This window comes from Giraffa tippelskirchi, chromosome 9 (assembly GCF_054371585.1).
Source record: "Giraffa tippelskirchi isolate mGirTip1 chromosome 9, T2T-mGirTip1v1.2.pri, whole genome shotgun sequence".
Classification (NCBI taxonomy): Eukaryota; Metazoa; Chordata; class Mammalia; order Artiodactyla; family Giraffidae; genus Giraffa; species Giraffa tippelskirchi.
The window spans coordinates 10,581,329-10,605,737 of NC_137283.1; the positions used below are offsets into that span (position 1 = coordinate 10,581,329).

General features: G+C 46.7%; 1 protein-coding gene across 9 annotated transcripts in view; it reads left to right on the forward strand.

Moving 5' to 3' along the window:
• The window catches only part of ITGA9 (integrin subunit alpha 9), a 435,888-nt gene that overhangs the window by 92,490 nt on the left and 318,989 nt on the right, over positions 1 to 24,409 (forward strand). For all 9 annotated transcript variants that reach the window (XR_014064603.1, XM_081527242.1, XM_081527243.1 and 6 more), the window contains one exon: positions 4,800 to 4,960. Coding sequence is in view for 8 of the 9 variants with exons in the window: in XM_081527242.1 (XP_081383368.1) it covers positions 4,800 to 4,960 (161 nt within the window). In the remaining variant the exon portion in view is untranslated. The remainder of the gene's footprint in view (positions 1 to 4,799; positions 4,961 to 24,409) is intronic.

The window sequence follows — 24,409 nt, forward strand, 5'->3', positions numbered from 1 at the left end:
TCTGGACTACCCCCGGAAAGCTAGGTGGAAACCAGGCTGGACTGAGCCCTAAGTTGTGTTCTGTCTTGTGACCTGGCACCCCCATATTTCCGTGGCTCTCATGCAGTCTGATGAGGCTGAGAGTGAGCAGGGGGCTTGTCCTGCCCCCAGACAGGCAGTACAGCCAGGTCCTGAGAAATGGCACCAAGGTCGTGCAAGCCAATGGCAGAAATAGGGTTGACACCAGGCAGCTTGTACCCAGACCCTTCCTCTGGTCCTCAGGGTGCATTTTTACTCCAGAGAGCATTTGCACATGGAGAACATTCTCTGAGCTCCTTCTGGTCTCTCAAGCTGCATGGAGATGGGATAATGAGGCGTGTTCTGTGAGGAGAGGGGAACCTACTGTAATTACCACCTCATTGCTTGGGGGGAGGGTAAGAAAAGTTAGGAAAGTAGAAACAGTCTCCTTCTCCCCTCTCTCCTGGAGAACTTGTAGGGAAGCTCAGAATAAGTCTGGAAGGAGGATTTATTGGTAGAATTTCGTAGCTGAAATCATGTTCTAATGGAGAATGGGAATGAATCAAAACTCGCCGGGAGCGACCAGAGCCACGTTGATGTGAGACAGCTGGCTTGCTGCTGGCCCGGGCCGGTGTGGGGGGCCCTGGGGAACCAGCTGGGGGGTAGGGAAAGGAGGAGGCTGGAAGCATGACTCCAGGCAGATCAGCTTTTCCATCAAGATGACATCATTCGGCATGGCAGGGACACAGGCTGCCAGAAGGAGAGCTGAGGCTGTGATGTGTGCTGTTGGAGCAGGCCCTAATCAGAACCAGCACCTCCCCGGGCCCGGCTGACTGAGCTGGGGAGGCCATTGGCAACTCTGCTAGCCCGATGCTCCCATCTTCCCACAGGGCAAGCTGCTGAGCCAAGCGAGCTTCCCAGCTGTTTCTCCAGCATCTCCTCTGCTGCTTGAGGTGGGGGAGGGGAGGCTTCCTTTTAGATACACCTGGGGTGGGGGCTGTTTAAAAACCACCGGTCGAGCTCAGAGTCAGGATGATCTGCATTTCTTCCCATTCCAACAGCTACCTCCTCCCTCAGGCTGGGTTTCCCATGATGTGTCTCTTGGTTTCATTGTAAAAGAGAGATTTGATAAGGTGCTAACTTCTTATTGTATAATTTAAAATACCAAAGTAAATTTTAAATCAAGGAGAAGCTCTGAGTAGGCAGTTCAAAAGAAGAAATGTTTCCAAAATGATTGCACTTGGTGAATCAGATGAATCGGGTCTGTCTGATTGTACACTTTCACACTTTAGAAATATCTGATAGATGAGCTTGTTGGCATGAGTACACTCCGCCCAGAGCAGAACAGCGGTTGTGGTCCTCAGATCAAGGTTAGTGACTCTGAGCTGCTTCTCCTCTCCCTTGAGGTGCAAGAGAAATATATTGGGCCAGTGATTCTGCAGTTAGACAGGGTTTTGGGGGACTAAGCCTGATGTTTGTAAAATATCTGCACAGTTCTTGGCACATATGGAGGGTCAAATTCATTCTGTTTTCTGGACTTGCCCCATTTTAATTCAAATTCTTGCAGAAGTGAAGCCTGTGGCAAAGATTTGAATGCACATTGTTGATTCAGGAGGGGATCCCAGGAAATGGCAATAGGAAAGCAGGACCCTGAGACAGGAAGGGAAGGCAGCTGCAGTAGTCGAGGTTCACCAGAGAAACAGAATCATGAGGATATTGGATACTGTATATGTAAGTATAAGATATTGTAGCTCAGAGGCAGTCTGGAAGCAGCATTCCTTCTTTTGGGAGGCACCTTTGGTCTTTTTCTCTTAAGACCGTCAACTAATTAGGTGAGGCCCACCCACATTCTGGATGGTTATCTGCTTTATTCGAAGGTGGCTCAGACGGTAAAGAATCCACCTGCAATGAGGGAGACTTAGCTTCGGATCCCTGGGTTGGGAAGATCCCCTGGAGGAGGGCATGGCAACCCACTGCAGTATTCTTGCCAGGAGAATCCACATGGACAGAGGAGCCTGGCAGGCTACAGTCCATGGGATTGCAAAGAGTCAGACGTGACTGAGCAACTAAGCACTTAACTGATGTAAATGTCAATCTCATCTAAAAAAATACTTTCCCTGTGACGTCCAGATAGGTGTTTGACCAAATACCATGGCTTAGTCAAGTTGACCAGAAGCCATCACAGCAGCAGAATAGAGTATGTGCTATTGAACCTGTTACCTCTGTTAACAGGACTGCCAGAGCGGAAGCCTGCTGGGGAAGCCTGGGAGCCAGAGTAGACACACCTCACAGTTACCCCACCCAGGGGACCGGGGAGCTGGGGTCATGCTTTCCTGAGAGCTGTCCCAGGGGCTTTAGTCCTTGGTGCTCCTGGCCTGCTGTTCCAGTGGGTGGGGCCACCAAAGCCCTTGGGAAAAGGGGTTGCAGGTGCCAGCAGTTTAGAAGTTGGGTTGGACAGCAGAGAAATGGTAAAGGCCAAGAGGATGTGGGTGGGGCACTGATGCTATCTGCTCTGTCTTCCGGTGCTCATTTCCACCCAGTTTTCTCTGGGCTTGGCCACTCATTGCTAACGAGCTGGTTCAAACGCACTGTTCTCTCCATGGTCACCCTTCATGCCCAGTCATGGAAGGGCAGCTGTGGCTCCCTCACCTGGCAGGATGGCCAGATGGGGACTGCAGAGGGGACTCCATTTAGCAAGGTCTTCTGGCTCATCTTCAGCAATGCCCATCTCCTGTCCTGACCTTGCTAAATGGAACTTGGAAACTCACTTCATTTCTACTTATTCTTTCTTACTGTTTGGCTGTTGCTCAGGGAAATTGTGATCAAGAGAAAGTAAATTGGCCAAAGTTCAATTCCAGATCTCTATACTTGTTTGATTCTGCTGTCTGTACATCCAAAGAATGTGAGTTTTTGATCCAATAATGTAAAAAACGTACCAAGAACCACTGTGATAGGAATAGCCCAACACTGGGTATGAGGAGAGTTCCAGATTCCGCTCTCTGGCCAGGAGCAAGTCTTGTTCCCTCTGTTTTTTTTAAAAAAAAGTTATTTATTTTTAATTGGAGGATAATTGCTTTACTTGTTCCCTCTTGGGGCATCAGTTCCTCATCTGAAAAATGAGGGTCTTGATTGAGATGGTCCCTAGGCTTGCCTGAAAGCTTTCACATTCTACGAGTCTACCTCCTTTCCTGCCCCACTACTATCGGAGTGGGTGTGTAAATCTTGTGCAGGCTCCTGCGCTTTCTCTGTTGAAGTACTTTCCTGTATGCATTCTTCTGTTTTCAATAATATCACCATCCTGGTCTCAGGTACCTCTTGGTGACCCAGCTTCACCTTGGAAATCAGCTATTTGCTGAAATAAACAAGCTGGGGCAGACCTGCCCTTGCTGACCAGGAATCTGCCAGCGTGGTCCGGCAAAGTCCCTGAGATGGCAGAGGCCCAAGAAAAGCATTAAATGTGTCAAAAATATGCCCTGGGGCAGCTGCTGAATGCCTATCCAGGTCACCCTCCGCCTTCATACCTTCCCTAGTGGCTGATCTCTTTGATGTTATTAAAAGGTAGAGCCATCCCCGCGGCCCCAGGTCACATAGTTAAATGCTGGCAGGCATGAGGCTACTTTTTTGGGGTACAAGAGCCCAGCTACTAGGAGGCTCGTGTGTGGAGCCAGGGCAGGGGCTGGGCCCTCCATTTTTCCACTGCTCAGCAGTCTCATCTGGTCATTCTAGGGACAGATGCTTCTTTTGTCTCACTTTAAAAATGCCATGCTCCCTTGAATCCACAAAACAGCTAAGAAATAGTATTATGTAGAAAAGTGTTATGTGGTACAGAAGAGCAGTGAAATGGTTCTGTTGATACTAAAGCCATACTTACCTAATGAAACACATTGTCACATACTTACTGACAAACTCTGAAATAATGGAGGTGAAAATTTTTGGGTTTATCCAACGTGTGGTCTATATTGTGACCATGTTTTAAAGTCCCACATTTTGTCACAATAGGTTCTGCCACCCTGGCATTACACCTTGAGGCACAGGTGATGAGGTTTTCTTTTTTAGGGGTGCACCCCAATATAGACCTCATGATGGTCATGATTTTGTTGAACCAGTAGGCACCATTAAACCATGTGGTCACCCCATGGCGGCTGGGGAATGAAGTCAGCTTCAGCCTCCTCTGTGTTTCCCTGCATGAAAGCTCTATGAGGGCAGGGGGTTTGCCCGCGTTGTTTTGATGTGTCTCATATGCCTACACAGTGTCCAGCTCAGTGGACCACGGATAACCAGAGTCCAATAGATTAGTTATAGAGCCCTACTTGACATCTGTGCAATGAGTCAGAATTATTAGGGGGTAGTGATAATTCCCTTGTGTTGGGCATATGCCCCGTTTCATTATAGGAGTCAGTATTCCACGTAGCCTTGGTAGTTTCAGTAGCTTCTCTTAATATTCTATAGGTTTGCTGTGATGCCTGCCTTTCAGCTGTGTTGGATACAGCTAACCATTGATGTGTATATTGGTGGCTCAGTTGATAACTCATGAGGTTTAAATCAGGGAGAGCTGTGATGTGTGAAGCCCAGAGAATCCCCAGGAAGACAGGCTATCCTGGTCTCTCTGGATTCTGGGGGTAGGGCCCTGGCTGCATACTTCTCTGTGAGATGGTATTGATCAGGGCTGCCTGACATCAGTCCTCTGTGCAGCAGAGGGCTACGTATCATCTGAAGGCAGCGTGCGACCCTCTAGGGGTGTCTGGAGGGGGCCTTGTGACTGTGTATCTGCTCACTCACATTTTGACCTTATTCATTGGCAGGCCTGAATTATGTTCTGACGGCTGACATGGCCAAAAAAGAAAAGAGCCAGTTGCCCAGGGTCTACTTTGTGTTGCTGGGAGAGTCCATGGGTCAGGTCTCCGAGAAGCTGCGGCTGGTCCACTTGGAGGAGACGTGTCATCACTATGTGGCCCATGTGAAGGTCAGTTGCTTTTTCCTCAGACTTTGATCTCTGCAGATGTTCATTTGGAACTGTTGGAAACTTTTATTCTGCATTACGTATGCTCTTTCAAAATTTTATTTTACAAGGAGGAGAACATTTGTTTCTTCTTTTTTTAAAGTGGGAGTTGGGCAGCTCTTTATTGAGCTTCCTGTGTTGGTCTTAGCCTCTGAGAATGGTGCTTTCTGGCCTTGCCTTCTTCTTTTGGGAGATTCTTGTCCTCCCCCCCCATGAGGCTCAGTAGTCTTTTCAGAGGAGAGCCACAAAAGCACATGCCTTTGGATCAGCAGCGGTGCTGCATCACACTGTACCTGATGCCTTTGTCAGTGATTCTTTACATATTACCTCGTAGTCATGATTAAGGTGTTTTACAGCTGGTTTGATTTTTCTCTCTTGATTACTTTCTATGTATTTTAGGGGTGGATTTTATGGCTCCTTTCCCCTCTACTCTACATAAACTTTCAAAGTGTTTTTCTCCTCTTGAAATTGTTTGTTAAATATACTTTGCTTCTAATTCCCGGTGGCCCGGCTTTGGTTACTTACAGAGAGGCCCTTGTGCAGACAGGTACCATCAGGTTGGGAGTCTGGTGCCCAGTGCTGCAGGAACGTCTAGCCACTGACTCCCTAGGCAAAGACGGACAGCATATAGGAGGTGGAAGGACCCCCATGACCCAACCACATGGTCAGTAAGATGCATGTGGTTTTGGAGTCACACAGACATGGTGTATGTCCTGGTTTGACATCTATGTGTCTCAGTTTCTGCATCTCTTACCTTGAAAGGTAGTCACAGAATTAAGATTAAGTATTATATGATGAAATACTCTTAAAGGGCTGTGCAAAGAGTCTGCCACACAGCAGGCACTCAGCATTATTATTATTTGGTTGGATCATATGTAATTGCCAATTTCTAACATTCTTGACTTACAAAAGTGGAAGTTACATGTAGTGCAACATGTTATTATTAGCCAGTGGCTTTCTGGATGATAGCAAAAATAGTCTATGGATTGGAGATGAAGTGTCCCTCTATTATTGTGTTGTTAGTGCCAGAACAGGAGAATAACAGCTGCTTCTACATGCTTCTGGCTTGTAGATAGAGAAATGCCCCACACATCCATGGCACTTTGGCCCAGAGCCTGAGTCCATGCCCCTGAGATGCTTTTCAGTGGGGCTGGGCTCTGTCTCCTGCCAGGACTCATGCTGGGGCCTGCCCAGACCAGCTGCCCTTGGGCCTTAAGGGTGAGGCCTTTTATAAAGCAGTTCATGCTCTTGTTAAGCCAAGGGGCCACCCACCCCTCTGGGTCTTAGATGATGTTGGCTTGTGATCACACTTGGGGGTATGAGGCTGTTGTGCCAGACACTGCCAGGCCTTCCAGGGCTTGCACTTGGTGTCTTCACACTTCCTGAAGGTGGGGTGTCTTTTCTTGGGCTCCTTATTTTTAATATTTTAAAAATTTATTTATTTATGACTGTTCTGGGTCTTCATTGCTGCATAGTCTTTTCTCTAGTTGCAGCGAGCAGGAGTTGCTGTCTAGTTGCTGTGTATGAACTTGTCATTGTGGTGGCTTCTCTTGTTGTGGAGCACGGGCTGTAGGGCGCGACGGCTTCAATAGTTGTGGCTCCCAGGCTCTAGAGCACAGGCTCAATAGTTGTGGCACAGAGCTTAGTTGCTCTGTGGCATGTGGGATCTTCTCGGATCAGGGATTGAACCCGTGTCTTTTGCATTGGCAGGTGGATTCTTTACCACTGAGCCACCAGGGGAGTCCCATTGGGCTTCTTTATGCTGGTCTCTTCTACAGATACTTTCCTTCAGGAATCTTGTGACTTTTTGCTTTGAGAGGTTAGCCCTTCCTGTGTAGCTACCGGGGTCTTGGCTGCAAGACAGGGCCTCTCAGAGCCTGCAGGGCTTTGCAGACAGCGCTCAGAAAATAGCAATAAAGAGGTGCAGGCCAGAGGCAGGACCGTTTCTGTGGTGGCTTCTGAGGATTAAATAGGGAAGAGCAGAGTTGCCCAAGGCTGTTTATCCTTGTGCCTCCTGATATCTAGGGTTGCCAGACCTGGCAAATAAATATATGATTTCCAGTTAAACTGAATTTTCAGATAAACAACAAATCTAATTTTTAGTATAAAAGTATATCCCAAATAGAGCATCGGATATACTTATCCATAAAATTAAAAAAAATTTATTTGTTGGTTATCTGAAATTCAGATTTAACTGGGCATCGAGTTGCAAGAGTCAACCTGACTGATATTCTTTTATCCCATGAGTGGTACTTAACTCATCAATCAAAACATGACTAACAAGAAGAGAGATTGAGATGGTGGTCAGAAGAGTTTGGAGGATGAGGGCAAGGCTTAGAAGCACAGAGCAGGCATGTACCTCTATGGGATTATTTGGGTCATTTTAGGGAAGAGCAAGAGAGCAGGGCTTCAGTGAACTCGACATCTAGAAAATTTGGAATACAGTTGTTGCCTGGTCATTTTGTCATGCAAGGAGACAGGGGTGGCAGGAGCAATCAGGAAGACACAAGCTTCTGATGCCTTTGTGGCTCAGGAGGTGCTCGAGGTGGCTTGATAATTTCTAGCCATGTGGGAAGTTTCCTCCTACCAGGCATTGTCTGGGCCATAGCAGAGGACCCTGGGGACTGGCAGAGGGACCAGTGAAGGTGAAAGCTACTGGGCTGGCTGGCTGTTGGTGCTATGGCTCAGCTGGCCTGGCCTGTGGTTTCTCCAGTTGTGGGGAAACAGCTGTGAAGGCAGTGGCCCTTGTGGGGCCCGGGTAGGCTGCGCTGCTGGGGGCAGGGAATAGCAGCCTGGCCACCTCCTGGAGTGGGGCTGGGGGCTGGGAGCTGCTCCTCAGGGCAGCAGGGCCTGAGAGCACCAGGCAGCCTTCTCGATGGGGCTGGTGCTGGGCTTTATAGACAGTGAAGGAGAGAGATAAAAGCATTCTCGCTTATCACACGCCATATGGCACGCAGACAGGGAGGCAGGCGCGAGGGGCTGGGTGTGTTTTGTTTAGGCTATCTTTAGGTTTCTTTTTTTCTTTAAGCCTATTCCAATCTTTTTTCCCCGTTCGTTCTTTTCGCCCTGAAGTTTTCATTCCTTATATGGTGGTAAGTATCTGGATCACAGAAAGCTGCTTTGGCTGACACCTGCCTCCCAGGCTCGCCGTGTCCCATGTTTTGTTCCATTCACAGCCCTCGTGGGGCCTCCGTGTGCACGTGCTCAGTCACTTCAGGCATGTACAACTGTTTGCGACTCATGAGATTCTCTAGGCAACAATATTGCTGTAGGTTGCCATGCCCTCCTCCAGGGGAACTTCCTGACCCAAGGACTGAACTCATGTCTCTTACGTCTCTTGCACTGGCAGGCAGGTTCTTTACCACTGAGCCACCAGGGAAAGAAGTACCTAATTCTATGATAAGCTGCATCTTCCTGGGGGTGTGGGTCCATTCTCAGGGCCTTACTTGGTCAGCAGAGCCAAGGCAGTTCTAGCTGCTTCCTTGGCATCTCTCCCTCAGAGTCCACAAGCCCCAGTGTGTCTCCACTCCTCCCTGAAACTAGCCCAGTTTGAGGGATGGCCCCCTTCTACTAGTGAAATGGTCTAGAGACCTCTGTGAGTCCCCATGGTCACCAGTGAAAATCCACACAGCTCCTCTCAGCCTCAGGGCTCTCCATGACTTGGCCTCAGTTTACCTGTCCAGCCACATTTCCACATCACTTCACATGTGCCCTGGGCTCTCATCAAAGTGAACTGACCCCCTTTCTTCTGGAACATGCCCCTCACACTTACCAGCCTTAGTTATTGTGTTCACCCAGCATCTCTGGCACTCGACCATGTACCTACCACCTGCACGGTTTTTGCATTTTTTTGGTCTCGAACATGTACCTCCTGTGGCTATTGTATTTCCTATTTTTTTCCCATTGGCTTTTTGACTCAGATAAAATAATTTTTACACTCCTGTAAGTAGAACACCAGTTATTGCCTGCCAAAAGAGAAAGTAGCTGTAAACATAAATATGTTGAGGACACAACAATGTCATTGAATTCTAACTGGGCTCCATTATTTGCTGAAGTCTCTGAAGAAGTGACCCGCTCTTCCTGTGTGTTCAAAGGGGAAGTTATAGAGTGCTGGGAAGTATTAAAGACTTGCTGGCACCACGCTGAACTCTATGATGCAATCAGAAGGACTAAAGGAATATTGACTGTGAAGTAACTTTCCAAATCTGTGGGTCCTTTTTTAGAGCCCGGCCAATGTGCCATGGGAAACCGTGCCATGAGCCCCATCTTGGAAGCCCTAAACCCTGGTTATGCCCTGATTTGATTAGCAGTGACTCCCTGCTCTTGCCTGCTGAAAGGTTGACTGTGTTTGAAAGCTCAGTAAGTCATGATGTCTTAAACGTCCTCAGCCAAACGCTGTTCTTGGCTCCAGGGAGATTGCCATCAGCTTCTTGTCCACTCGGCGCTTGTTCCATGTTGTCTGACTCCTGCTTTGGGACTGCTGCTGCTGCTGCTGCTGCTGCTAAGTCACTTCAGTCGTGTCCGACTCTGTGCAACCCCATAGACAGCAGCCCACCAGGCTCCGCCGTCCCTGGGATTCTCTAGGCAAGAACACTGGAGTGGGTTGCCATTTCCTTCTCCAATGCATGAAAGTGAAAAGTGAAAATGAAGTCGTTCAGCCGTGTCCGACTCTTAGCGACCCCATGGACTGCAGCCTACCAGGCTCCTCCATCCATGGGATTTTCCAGGCAAGAGTACTGGAGTGGGGTGCCATTGCCTTCTCCGGCTTTGGGACTGAGCAGCATGAAATAGATGCTTGTCAGATCCAGCTGTGCTGAAGTGGCCAGTTGGGTCAGCTGGAGTCTGTGGTCACAAGGAACTTCTCTGCAGGGTGGGGCTTCTCGCCTCTCTTGCACCTTGGGGTGTGAGATGATGAATTAGACAGTTTTGGAAGCATGGCTATATCCCTGCATCACTCCATGGTTTTCTGGTCTCTATATTTACCTGGATGGTAACTGTGCTGCTTTATCTTCAAGTCCTGCATGAACCCTTGAGAGAGCCAGCCCTTTATGAGGTCGGGTAGTCATGTCTGACCGTCAGATCAGAGCCTTTTCAGGAGTGAGGAAAATGGAGTGATAGTTTTGAGTCTATACAAGGGCAGTGCAGAAGCCCAGGCAAGGCTGAACAAGGGGTTGGCTGCCTCACTCCCAACTGTGGGGATCCGAGACCCCCTCCAAAGCCCTCCAGAAGACCTTTGGTGAGCAAAATCACGTGTCAGACACTGTCAAGGGAGCCAACAACAGGATTAATGTAAAAAAAAAAAAAAACACTCCACACTGGACAAGGGAATATAAAAGCACATTGGCTTCTCTGAGTAGCTGCAGATGTTCAGGAGGCTGTTCTCTTATGTTGCTGGAGGATTCTGGAAGGGAGTTGGGACCTTAAGCTACCACAGATCCTGGCCTGGCAAAGGGCGGCCAGCACACCAGCCAGCAGACAGTCTCAGAGATCACTCCTTGGGACCTGCCCAGGTGTTGTAGTTGTTTTCCATTTTCACATCCAAAAAAATGCCTTAGGGCCAGCTTCAGTCACATGACAGACTGTGAGTTTGCAGAGTGTTTGGATCCATCCAATGTCAATCTTCAGTGCTGTTGGAGGCTTTTATTTTCTTGTTTAAGAAACAGTTAAGGAAGAAGAAGGGCATGGCAACCTACCCCAGTATTCGTGTCTGGAGAGTTCCCATGGACAGAGGAGCCTTGCAGTCTATAGGGTTGCAAAGCGACCTGAAGCGACTTAGCTCGCACAAGAAAGGATTAAGTTGGAGTAAAGAAAACCTCTGTGTGAGGAAGAGAAGAAAGGAAAACCACAAGATTTTCTTCTTTAGCTGGAAAAAAATGCTTAAATCTCTTGATAAAATCTCTTATTAATCATCCTGATAAGTCAAAGAAATAGCCCCCCTAAAGTTGTAAGTTTTAGGGAAAAGGATACAGACCTTAGATGGAGGAGGTCATCTTAAAACTTTTTTTTTTAATCAATAATATATGCACATAGTTACTCATTTTTTAAAGCTGTGTGTCAAGTTATAGAAAGAAAGGATGTCTTTCAGCACCCCCATTTCTCTCTCAAATTTCCAGTTTCTTGTACATGTCTTCCAAGAGCTTGTCAGTGCATACACAAAGCTGTGTTTTACACAGACGTAAACATACTGCTATGGCATACTGCTATACAGCTTGCTTTTTCCTTATAAAATGCCCAACAGCAGAATAGATAAGCAGCTGTTACCTTTTGAAAGGCTGTGCGATGGAACACTACTCAGCAATAACAAAGAATGAAGTGCTTGATATGATATAATATATATTATGATATGAATGATATGCACAAATCCCTAAAGCATTATGCTAAGTGAAGGAAACCAGACTCAAAAGGCTGCTACTGTGATTCTGGGGAAAAGACCAGCTCAAAAGGCAGAAAGCAGATCAGAGTTTTCCAGAAGCCAGAGATGGGGTGGGAGGTGGCATCCATATTTGGCTACAGAGTCAGGAGGGAAGTTTGGAAGTGATAAAAATATTCTAATGGGATTGTGCTTGTGGTTATATGACTGAATATGTTTATTAAAGCTCAGCAAAAAAGGTTGCACGTAGACCAGGCTTTAAGGGGAGGATCTGGAGTTCAGTTTTAGACACACTGAATTTGAAGGACCTGTTAGATAGTGAAGTGGAGATATGTGTATAAGAGCCTACAGTTTAAGTAGTGGTCTGGGTTATAAGTATAAATTTGAGAGTCATCAGAAAATAGTGTTTACAGCCATGAAATTTGATGAGATGACCTAGGTAGAGAGAGAGGAAAGGGAAGGAAAGGGAAGGGAAGGGAAGTGTGAGTGCTCAGTACCAGGTACACCTTTCCACTTGGTCCTAAGATGGCTGCTGAGTTCCAGCTGCTGTGTCTTCTTTTCAAGCAGAAAGGGGGAAGGGCAAAGTGCTCTTGCCGTCTGATTCTGAGGCCCTTTTAAAGAGCTCCCAATGACTTCTAGGCTTCTCAGGTGGTGCAGTGGTAAAGAATCCACCTGCCAATGCAGGAGACGCAGGAGATGCAGGTTCGATCCCTAAGTCGGAAACATCCCCTGGAGGAGGAAATGGTAACTCGCCCCAGTATTCTTTCCTGGAAAGTCCTATGGACAGAGGAGCCAGAGAGGCTACGGTTCATGACGTCACCAAAAGTTGAACGTGACTGACTAAGCACAGAGCACAATGACTTCTACTAACAACTCATTTAGTGTCCATATCTTAAGGGAGGTTGGGAAATGTCAGTTTCAACTGTGTAGAGCCTCACTCTCTTGTAGAACTTTCTGTGATTTTGGACATGTGCCACATCTACGCTGCCCAGTGTGGTGGCCACTACCACATAGGACTGTTGAGAACTTGAAATGTAGTGAGTGCCACTGAGAAATTTCTACTTTTAATTATAAAGTTTAAATGTAAACAACCACTTGTGGCTAGTAGCTACTATATTGGACAGTGTAGATTTCTGTTACAATAGAACATAGAGTCTTCCCAGGACACCAGTCATACAAATCAAATATCATGAGCCAAGTAGAAACATAAATAACTGGGCTGAAGTCAAAATGACTGTTTCACTTTGCACTTACATTGATTAAAACCTGAGTTTTAAGAGTGCCATGGAACCTGGTCTTTCTCTCCAGAGTTCCATAGGCCGTAATCGTGGGGGGAGGGAACCAGAATTCGAAATGAGAAAAGTAGGTGGCTCACCCTGAGTTGATCATTTCAGGAGCGTCACAGTCTTGCATCTGATATTTTCTGTCTTCTTCTCTGTGGCATAAAACTATGTAAAAGGAGGCAGTGTCGAGGATGGAGGTATATACAATTGGTGGGTCAGGAGGGAAGGCATTTTAAGGTTTGAAACATATCAGAGACTTGCCTTCTAGGATATAAAAGCCACCTGGATCCTGATGCTCTTGCTAGTACTGGGTGGAGAGATTCCTTTTCAACTTCCTTTTGTGAAGCTCTTGAAGTATACTCTTCTCACTTGGATGGAGGGTGCCAGGCTGGGCTGATCTGATCTGTGCTCAGCCATGGGGTCTCAGGTGAGTGCCTCAGCTGGGTCTCTGTACTTCCTCAGATGACAGTGGGAAGGAAACAGACTTCTTAGTAGGGATCTGGTGAGCGCTGGGCCCCCTTTCCCTTCTCCTTAACCCGGAAATCAATTACTCTTCCTGGCTGCCTCTGCATTTGAAATGGATCAAGACTCTTTTCATAGGTGTTTGGGGGATTTTTAAAAAATGATTAGAAACAGATGGTGAAAAGAAAATAAAAAAGTATGGAGCAAACAAGAAATAAATGTGGGAATAGAACAACTCTCCTAGCTGACATCTTCCTCCATTTGGAACAGAGCGTGTCAGATCTGCTGAATCGGTTTACAAAGGCTCCTTCAATTGCAGTTTGCACACCAGTCACCTACATGTGTGCGTGCGTGCTAAGTCACTTCAGTCATGTCCAACTCTTTGCAGCCCCATATGGACTGTAGCCTGCCAGGCTCCTCTGTCAAGTGGGTTGCCATGCCCTCCTCCAGGAGATCTTCCCAACCCAGGGATTGAACCCACGTCTTTTATGTCTCCTGCATTGGCAGACAGGTACCCCTAGCGCCACTCGTGGACCTCTTTCAGTCCTGATGTGGCAGGTCTGGGGTGAATTTCTAACCAGCTCCCCAGTGATGCCGATGCTGCTGGTCCATGGACCACACTCTGAGAACCAAGGAGCTAGAAAACGTAGGTTCTGGTGGTTATGCTCTGACTTCCTTTTGATCTTGTGCGATCCTGGGGCTCATGCTGATGCTTTAGTAACAGAGAGCACATCTCTCATAGGAGGACTGGTGTGGGCTGTGGTTTCTTCCATGTTCCCTCACTGCCTGTTGTTTGCAGGACAGTGTTGTCAGCAGTCAATTTACTGAGCACAAGTCTTTCAGCATTTCTGTTTAATTTCGCTGGAGTGTTTTGGGCATGACCACGTCAGAAATCTTTCTCTTTCACAAAGACTAGGAGCTGCCTGAAGTACGTGCTTTTATTAAGCAGAATGTGCTGTGCTGTGCTTAGTCGCTCAGTTGTGTCCTACTCTTGGCAACCCCATGGACCATAGCCAACCAGGCTCCTCTGTCCATAGGGATTCTCCAGGCATGAATACTGGAGTGGGTTGCCATGCCCTCCTCTAGGGGATGTTCTGAACTCAGGAATAGAACCCAGGTCTCCTGAGGATCCTTTACCATCTGAGCCACAAGGGAAGCCCATGAATACTGGAGTGGGTAGCCTATCCCTTCTCCAAAGGATCTTTCTGACCCAGGAATCAAACCAGGATCTCCTGCATTGCAGGCAGATTCTTTACCAGCTGAGCCACAAGGGAAGTCCATTAAGCAGAATAATTATGATTTTTTTTTTTTTGGCACCATCTCTTGGGGGCAAACAAAGAATGAGAAACCAGCTTAGAGATCGTCTGAGTTCTTCCTATGAGCAAATTGATGGTCACATGCATTTTCTCCCCGGGCAGGTTATAGCAGGCACCACCTCAGTCCTCAACTTTGCCCTTCATCCCACGTGTCTCTATTTTCAGTTCACTTCTGCACACGTCACTGCTATGCTCACCTCTGCCCAGGTGTGCACCTGTTGTTTCAGCATGGTCATTGATGGTTACACTTTCCCTCTCAAAGCCTTCCAAGTTAGATGAGGAATTGTGTGTACCACTGCATTTATGGAGCACCCACTGTGTGCCAGACACTGAAGAGATGGAGAGCCCTGGAGAGATGGAGAAGGTGGGACTCGGCCCTGCCTTCAAGTAACTCTTGGTCTGCTGGGGCATCTGTTCTGGAAGTTGTGACTTGGCCAGTCAGGCAGCCCCGGGCCTTCCAGGCTTTTTGCTTTTCCTCTTGTTGCCCTCCCCCACCTTCGACGGTGCAGACCTTACCTCCCTCTCTAGGTCCAGCTTTATTGAGACTCCCTCTCCAAAATGGCTGCCCACTGCCACCTGATACCCGCAACTGCCCTTCTCTTTTCCCGTCCCCAGGGTCGGATGTGGGCCTTTTCCCCACCCGTGTTCCTTGGTGTCTTAGTCTGCTTGGGCCATCATAAGAAAGACCACAGATGAGGTGGTTTAAGCAACAGAGTTTACTTGTCACGCTTCTGGAGGCTGGAAGTATGAGGTCAAGGTGTCAGCAGGGTTGGTTTCTCCCGAGGCCTCTCTCCTTGGCTTGTAGATGGCCGCCTTCTCCTGGTGTCCTCCTGATTTCTCTCTGTACTTGTCTCTGTCCTAACTTCCTCTTCGTATACGAATACCAGTCCTGTTGGATTCGGGCCCACCCTAAAGACCCCATTTTAACTTAATTACCCTCTCTCCAAATCTGGTCCCATTCTGAGGTACAAGAGGTTGCGGATTCAACATATGAATTTGAGGGAACACAATTTAGCCCATGACACTTTCATACTAGTTTTTAGCCTTCCCTGTTAGATTACTGGCTCTTTTGGGTCAGGGAGCTTATGATATTTGGCATAGTCAACCTGGGCCATACCTGTTTAATATGGACTAGGCTCTCCAAATGCTCGTCAAGTGACTGATTAGATTCTTCTTTTTTTTTTCAACTTGAAGACTTTTTCAAAAACTGAGGTATAGGTAACTTATAATGTTGTGTGATTAGGTTCTTAATGTCATTTCTTCCTTATTGTCCATTTCAAGGGTTGAGTGGAATTAATGGATCGAACTTCAAAGGAGAGATTATTTTTTTGTCTGATGTAATGAATTAAACTTTTCTGATCCTGGAAAGAATTTGGTGGATGAGACTTTATGAACATACACACACACACACACATACAGAGCATAACCATTTTGGCATCATTTATTTAAAACAAACAAGGAAATGCTTTCTGGACAATCTCTGTCCTTGAGTGTAAGTCTAATACAGGGACCAGATGTTTACTCCACAGTGATGGTGTGAGGCTAAAACAAGACCTTGCTTATAAAGTGCTAAGCTCCGTACAGTGGAAAATATGCAAACACAGACATAAGAGTCTTCAGTCAATGCACTGAGCAGGAATTTCCAGACAGGTGTCCTCCCTGCCTCTTTTTAGTCCTTTGTGATTTATCTTTTTATGTACCACAAAGACCCAGCAGATGGTGATTGTGGAGCTACATGTATGCTCTGTGTCACGTGCCTTCCCAGATCACTGGACCTGCCTTGGAAGGAGTGAGGGAAGGACCCAGTTTCAGGAAATGGGTCAAAGCTGTGTCATCTATAACAAAACGACACAGAGCATTTGCGCTGTGTCAGGAGTCAGCCTTGCGGCTCTCTGGGTTGCCTCCTGGCCTGGGTGCTAGAACTTGGGTAGCTGGAGGGGTGTCTAGGCCCCAAGACAGAGGTGCCTCCTTTACTTCTGTCCCGAAAAAGGAGTTCTCCCAGAGAGGAAACTCGAGAGCAAGCTCTCAATAGAAAGGGATTGCGGGCCATATTTGCAATTTTACATTTTTTAGTTGCTATGTTGAAGAAGTTAAAGCAAGTAAGATTAATTTTAATAGCACTGAACCCAGTACATAAAAATATTATCAACTTCTAATCAATGCAAGTATTAATCAGTGAGTTATTTACGTTCTTTTTGGTGCTGTGTCTTTGAAACCCGCTGTGTATCTTAGCCATACTTTATGTCCTCATTAGAGAAGTGGGCGCAATGGTTAGATCCAGCCCTGATTACTTTGGGGACATTGGGGTGGCTGCAGGGGCCTGAGTGTAAAAATTCAAATACGTGAACACATGTCCTTCATCAATAGGAAAAGTACAGCTTCTATCATCTGTGGTTCTGAGAAACATATTAACATCATAAAGAATGCTTTCATATTTGGACTGGGAAGCCTGCTTCTGAATGTCTTAAAATGGGGTTCCTGAAGCCCACGTGCCCATAGTGTGGTGATGAAGGTCTGTGGAATCTTTCCAGCATTTCAGAGCCATCCCACTGCTGACAATGTGTGCATCATGGCTGTCAGCTGGAGTGTCACTGCTGGTGAGCCCGTGCTGATCAGACTCTCTATTAGGGATTCCAGGGTCATGATGGCGGTGGGGAGTTAATTGATGGGTGAGGAAATCCTAGGGGTGGCAGAGGCCCACGTTTCTCGTGCCTGTGCTCCTTGCCCATGGGCACAAGTGCAGACCTCCAGGGACTCATTTGTCAGGCCTGTTAACACTCAAAGGGCTTGGAGGGGACAAAAGGTGCATGAAGTCAGCAAGCGCTATTCCTGGTTCAGTGCTTCCTGGGTTGAAGTCAGGATGCAAGCATTTCCTGTGAGCCACGAATCCTGCTCCCCACCTGTGTGGAGCGCCTGGGAAAGGCGGCTTTGGCCTGCCTTCAGCTCCTCTGCCTCCAGCTGCTCTGCTGGTGGGGTTCCCCCTATTCTCAGAGCGGGGAGCCGTGAAGAGTGCACGGGGGCTGCTCCAGGTGTCCCGTGGCTCTGGGCACCCTGCTTGTAGGAGGAGGATCCCACCATGCTTGGCAGCCCACCCAGCACTGGGAGGTGCAGATCACTCAAAAGCCCATCCATGTGCTGAACCAGAGCCCACCTCATGTGATGGCACCCCCTCTTCCTTGTCCCGCCGTGGGAAGGCATAGGCATCTGTCTGTCTGTCCTGGCACCACCACCACCCCCCTTGCTTTTTTCCTCCAGGGCTCAGCATCCTCAGTTCCTTTGGATCTCTAGTTTTTTATTCCATCAGTGAAATATCCATCCTTTGTTTTTATTCCTTTTTTCCTCTGTGTCTGACCTTTTAGCCATCCCCCTACCAGAGAGAGGAAAGGAGAAGAAATTAAAGGCAGCCAGTTTTGCTCCTTCCCATCAACAGTGCAGGGAAGATGCCTGTAACAAGGAGGTCAAATGGATGGCAGTCCTTGAAACTGGCTGGTCTCACCCTATCACCTGGTACGACCATTGCCTTGACTCTTCTACCGTGAGGCAGTACTTGCTGGTCTGGTTTGCACACTGACATTTATCCATGCAGCTCTACTGAATCTGACATCTGTTCCTCTTGCATCCTATACTTTCCTGGGCTTGATGCTTCACTTCCCATCCGCTTGGTAAGAAACATGTTAACTTACAGTACCCAGTGCCCTTTGTTGTTGTTCTGTCACCAGTTCATGTCTGACTTTTCGTGACCCCCATGGACTGCGCATGACAGGCCTCCCTGTCTTTCACCATCTCCCAGAGTTTGCCTGAGTTCATATCGATTGAATTGGTGATGTCATCCAACTATCTCATCTTCTGTCCCCCTCTTCTCCTTCTGCCTTCAGTCTTTCCCAGCATCAGGATCTTTTACCTACCTATCAGTTAATGAACTGAAAGGGTTCCTAAACTTAGGTTACAGCCAAGGTAGTATGAGTGAGAAAGAGAAATGGATTCAAAGAGGTTTGGGATAATTTTATTAATGACAGATCCCTTAAGAGCTCCTGAAAGCTTGTAGGATTTGACATCAAGGACTGTCTCATTTCTTGCTGTGTTGCCATCATCAGGCAGGGAAATAGACATTGACTGATTGCTCAGTCAGTAAAATGTTCCTTGACTGTTAGAAGAAGCTGGACTAGGTCCAGGGTGAACATATGCCCAAGATACTGGACTGCTAAGTTTACCATGTTAGCTTTTACACTGAAGCTGGTGATTCATTTTGAGTTGATTTCTGTGTGTGTTGTCCAAGATACTGTGGAGCAGATGTGGATTAAAATATTTTGTGCGATTGTAATTAAAAGTAGATGAATACCTGTCAGACCACGTGGCCGGGTTGCTGGTAAAGCCATCACGTGAGAGATTCTCCATTTGCCTTCAGAGTTGCCAGCAACTCCCTGCTGAAGTTTGGGGTAACCAGATCCGGGGTTGCATCAGTGCATTTTCAACCAGCCCTTCCTGGGGCCTGTGCAGTGAACGTCTTTCAGCACCTGGCTGTCAGGTTCGGGAGGATGAATTCCTGTCTGTGGCTCTGCTGGGTCAGTGTTACAGCTGCTTGTGATCTTTCTGATGTTGGCTTTGGTCACAAGTCCATTACACTGATCTGAAAGGCGTGCTTGCACCCGAGACATTGGGCTTCTCTAGGTTTCTCACATCTTTCCTAATAGTTCCCAGTGTTTTTGGTCGTCCTGCGTGGCAGCAGCAGTGCACAAACTGATCATTTCTATGCAGCAGTCTTTGATGACACACAGGGGACTATTTTATTTACTTTTTATTTTTTATAGTTGCTTTGCAATTTTTTAAAACTTTTTATTCTATATTGGAGTATAGCTGATTAACAATGTTGTGATAGTTTCAGTTGGGCAGCAAAGGGGCTCATTTTACATATACATGTATCCATTCTCCCCCAAAGTCCCCTCTCATCCAGGCTGCTAAGGGCCTATTTAATTACATCGACTACATAAAGCATTTCTGCTTTATTGACTATGCCAAAGCCTTTGACTGTGTGGATCATAAGAAACTGTGGAAAATTCTGAAAGAGATGGGAATACCAGACCATCTGACCTGTCTCTTGAGAAACCTGTATGCAGGTCAGGAAGCAACAGTTAGAACTAGACATGGAACAACAGACTGGTTCCAAATAGGAAAAGGAGTCCCTCAAGGCTGTATATTGTCACCCTGCTTATTTAACTTATATGCAGAGTACATCATGAGAAACGCTGGGCTGGAAGAAACACAAGCTGGAATCAAGATTGGTGGCAGAAATATCAATAACCTCAGATATGCAGATGACACCACCCTTGTGGCAGAAAGTGAAGAAGAACTAGAGAGCCTCTTGATGAAGGTGAAAGAGGAGAGTGAAAAAGTTGGCTTAAAGCTCAATGTTCAGAAAACTAAGATCATGGCATCTGGTCCCATCACTTCATGGGAAATAGATGGGGAAACAGTGGAAACAGTGTCAGACTTTATTTTTGGGGGCTCCAGAATCACTGCAGATGGTGACTGCAGCCATGAAATTAAAAGACGCTTACTCTTTGGAAGGAAGGTTATGGCCAACCTGGATAGCATATTTAAAAGCAGAGACATTACTTTGCCAACAAAAGTCCGTCTAGTCAAGGCTATGGTTTTTCCAGTGGTCATGTATGGATGTGAGAGTTGGACAGTGAAGAAAGCTGAGCGCCGAAGAATTGATGCTTTTGAACTGTGGTGTTGGAGAAGACTCTTGAGAGTCCCTTGGACTGCAAGGAGATCCAATCAATCCATCCTAAAGGAGCTCAATCCTGGATGTTCTTTGGAAGGACTGATGTTGAAGCTGAAACTCCAATACTTTGGGCACCTCATGCGAAGGGTTGACTCATTGGAAAAGACCCTAATGCTGGGTAGGATTGGGGGCGGGATGAGAAGGGGACGACAGAGGATGAGATGGTTGGATGGCATCACCAACTCGATGGACATGGGTTTGGGTAGACTCCGGGAGTTGGTGATGGACAGAGAGGCCTGGCGTGCTGCAATTCGTGGGGTCGCAAAGAGTCGGACACGACTGAGCGACTGAACTGAACATAAAATATATTCATCCTTTATGGAAGCATTCTCAAAGCATTAGCCACCCACGGCTACAGGATGGTAACAGGTTTTACATTCAAGAAGAAAACAAAGGCCTGTACTCAAATAGATTTTGGAAAAAACTATGTTTAACATTGGGTATGTTTCTTTATTGGAGGACCTCCCAGAATTTTTCAAAGTCAGTGTTCACAAGAGAGATACATTTTCCCTCTTTTGCATGTTCATTGTTTCCCAGATGTACTTGACCACACTTTTTTTGTCCTGAAGCTTAGGAAATATTGCTACCATGTAGATGAGTTTTCTCCCAATAATTTGGGTTCACCCTTTCCTATTTCTTTTTTCCCTACTCACACAGATACTCTTCTTCAGCTTTATGTTTTCATAATGGAAGAGCTTAGTGATGACCTCTAGAGATTTTTCTCTAGGTCTTTTGCATTGATAAGACCTGTTTAAAGGTACAGCAGGCCCAAGTACCAATCTCTAGGGTCCCCACCATTTATAGACCTCTGTCCATCCTGTGGTGACTTCATTGTTTTGTTGTATTTTTAGTGGCCGCCCACACTGTGGAGGACTTTCTGAAAGCCCATATCTCATGCTAAATTTAGCTGGACTATAAGCAAGCTTGATTGATTGCTGGTCCTAATGGAAGAAAATGTGACCCACACTCCCCCTCCCCATCATTAAATTATTACTGATTTATGACAAGAGGAAACAGCCAATGGATAAGTGGGTGTCTTTTTAAAAATTGTGATGCTTCACCAAGATGGATATACTTGCCCATTTTCTTCAACAGGCATCTCTTATATGCCAGCCATGCAAACATTGTGCTGGTGGGGGGCCCCGGTGCTTTCACTGAAGGACCTGGGAGCCCCAAACAAAATTCCAGGGCCTGGCTCTCCAGCTACACCCATCCCCACCTAGATTAACAAGGAAAAAGGGACTAAAAGAAGCCCATGGACTTAACAGATGTTCAAAAACACCATCTCTAGAGATGGGTAGAAACGAGTGTTGGCCTTTAAGGCATCTGTGAAGTTAACAGGTTTGTACAAAACAGGATGGATATTGGGCTTCTGAAAACCCATCCAGCATCCTTGCTGACCCTTGGTCAGGGGTTCTGTCGTGAGCCAGCGCCGAGTATGCACCCAGCTGGGATCTGACTTCCATCTCTGCACTCGCCAGCCTAATGACCTGAGGCACATTTCCTCCCTCCTGGGTGCCTCAGTTTTTCTCTCCTGTGGAATGGGCACAGTATAGGATTGCAGTGAGAATTAAAGCAGAGAAGTGGTGCAGAGCACCTCCGGGAGGGCTTCAGTTCAGTTCAGTTCAGTTCAGTCGCTCAGTCGTGTCTGACTCTTTGCGACCCCACAAATTGCAGCACACCAGGCCTCTCTGTCCATCACCAACTCCCGGAGTCTACCCAAACCCATGTCCATCGAGTTGGTGATGCCATCCAACCATCTCATCCTCTGTTGTCCCCTTCTCATCCCGCCCCCAATCCTACCCAGCATTAGGGTCTTTTCCAATGAGTCAACCCTTCGCATGAGGTGCCCAAAGTATTGGAGTTTCAGCTTCAACATCAGTCCTTCCAAAGAACACCCAGGATTGATCTCCTTTAGGATGGATTGATTGGATCTCGTTGCAGTCCAAGGGACTCTCAAGAGTCTTCTCCAACACCACAGTTCAAAAGCATCAATTCTTCGGCGCTCAGCTTTCTTCACTGTCCAACTCTCACATCCATACATGACCACTGGAAAAACCATAGCCTTGACTAGACGGACTTTTGTTGGCAAAGTAATGTCTCTGCTTTTAAATATGCTATCCAGGTTGGCCATAACCTTCCTTCCAAGGAGTAAGCGTCTTTTAATTTCATGGCTGCAGTCACCATCTGCAGTGATTCTGGAGCCCCCAAAAATAAAGTCTGACACTGTTTCCACTGTTTCCCCATCTATTTCCCATGAAGTGATGGGACCAGATGCCATGATCTTAGTTTTCTGAACGTTGAGCTTTAAGCCAACTTTTTCACTCTCCTCTTTCACCTTCATCAAGAGGCTCTCTAGTTCTTCTTCACTTTCTGCCATAAGGGTGGTGTCATCTGCATATCTGAGGTTATTGATATTTCTGCCACCAATCTTGATTCCAGCTTGTGTTTCTTCCAGCCCAGCGTTTCTCATGATGTACTCTGCATATAAGTTAAATAAGCAGGGTGACAATATACAGCCTTGAGGGACTCCTTTTCCTATTTGGAACCAGTCTGTTGTTCCATGTCCAGTTCTAACTGTTGCTTCCTGACCTGCATACAGGTTTCTCAAGAGACAGGTCAGATGGTCTGGTATTCCCATCTCTTTCAGAATTTTCCACAGTTTCTTATGATCCACACAGTCAACAGCTTTGGCATAGTCAATAAAGCAGAAATAGATGTTTTTCTGGAACTCTCTTGCTTTTTCGATGATCCAGCGGATATTGGCAATTTGATCTCTGGTTCCTCTGCCTTTTCTAAAACCAGCTTGAACATCTGGAAGTTCACGTTTCACATATTGCTGAAGCCTGGCTTGGAGAATTTTGAGCATTACTTTAGTAGCATGTGAGATGAGTGCAATTGTGCGGTAGTTTGAGCATTCTTTGGCATTGCCTTTCTTTAGCACTCTTTAAGTGAGTGCTCCTTGTGGCTTTACTTACTTCCCACTTCGTGGTGTCCTAGGGATCCTGGAGTGTTACCTTGGCTGCTGGTTAAAGGCTGTGTTGATTAATATAAGTGGGAACCTGCCTCATACTGTGTCTGGGGTGTGTGGATGTGGAGTAGGGTTAGGGGGACTGGCAGATGAACTGGTCGGATTTTGCTGATCTCAGGACGTATAAAAGAATGGGTGAGAGGGCGTTAGTCACATCTCTAGTGGTTCTTTTAGATGGTAAAGGCCACAGAGAAATCTCGTTGTGTCCATGTCCGAAGCAGTCGTGTATGGGCACATAGCCCAGGGCAGTGACCCCGGCTCCCATCTCTCTCTGTCTCTTTTTCTGTGTCTGCCTGTCTGTCTGTCTCTATATACACATACATATAATTATTAAAAATACATTCTATATGTAGATAAATACATGGGTATATGTATATATACGTATGTACATGTATGATCTATTTTAAATAACCTTTTATTTTGAAATAGTTTGACTCATACGAACTTGGTGAAATGGTATGGAAATGGCTCATGTAGCCTTCACCCAGTGATCACGTCTTACCAGTCTGTAGTATACAATCAAAATTAGGAAATTGACATTGGTGTAATGCCATACGTTCTTTTAAAGAGTGCTCAGCTCAAAACTAATGATCTATTTTTAGTACAATTACTTGAGTCACCTACTTTAGCTCCACTTTGATGACATAAGTGCTGGGGATTTTAAGGTGGATTAGCCATGGTCCTCAGCAGAGCTGAGGGCTTCCTTGGTAGGTCAGACAGTAAAGAATCTGCCTGCAATGTGGGAAACCCGAGTTTGAGCTCTGTGTTGGGAAGATCCCCTGGAGAAGGTCATGGCAACCCACTCTAGTATTTTTGCCTGGAGAATCCTGTGGACAGAGGAGCCTGGCAGGCTAGAGTCCATTGAGTCACAGAGTTGGACACAACTGAGCGACTAACACTTTCACTTTTAGCAGAGCTCGATCACAGAGGAGCGAGATCTGAATGGGATGGGTTTCATGTGTCCACCATCTGTGGTTTGTGGTGTTCTTTGGAGTTTCTCATCACTCGAGGTGTTTCTCATCACTCGAGGTGTCTAAGCATGAGCCTTAGGATCCCCAGCCCAGCACCAAGAGGAAGCTTAGCCCAGATGCTCCTTCAATGTCTTATTCTTTGAAAATCCTGTGATTCTCTCAATTGCTTTGGCAGAGTTTGCAGGTAACATTGGT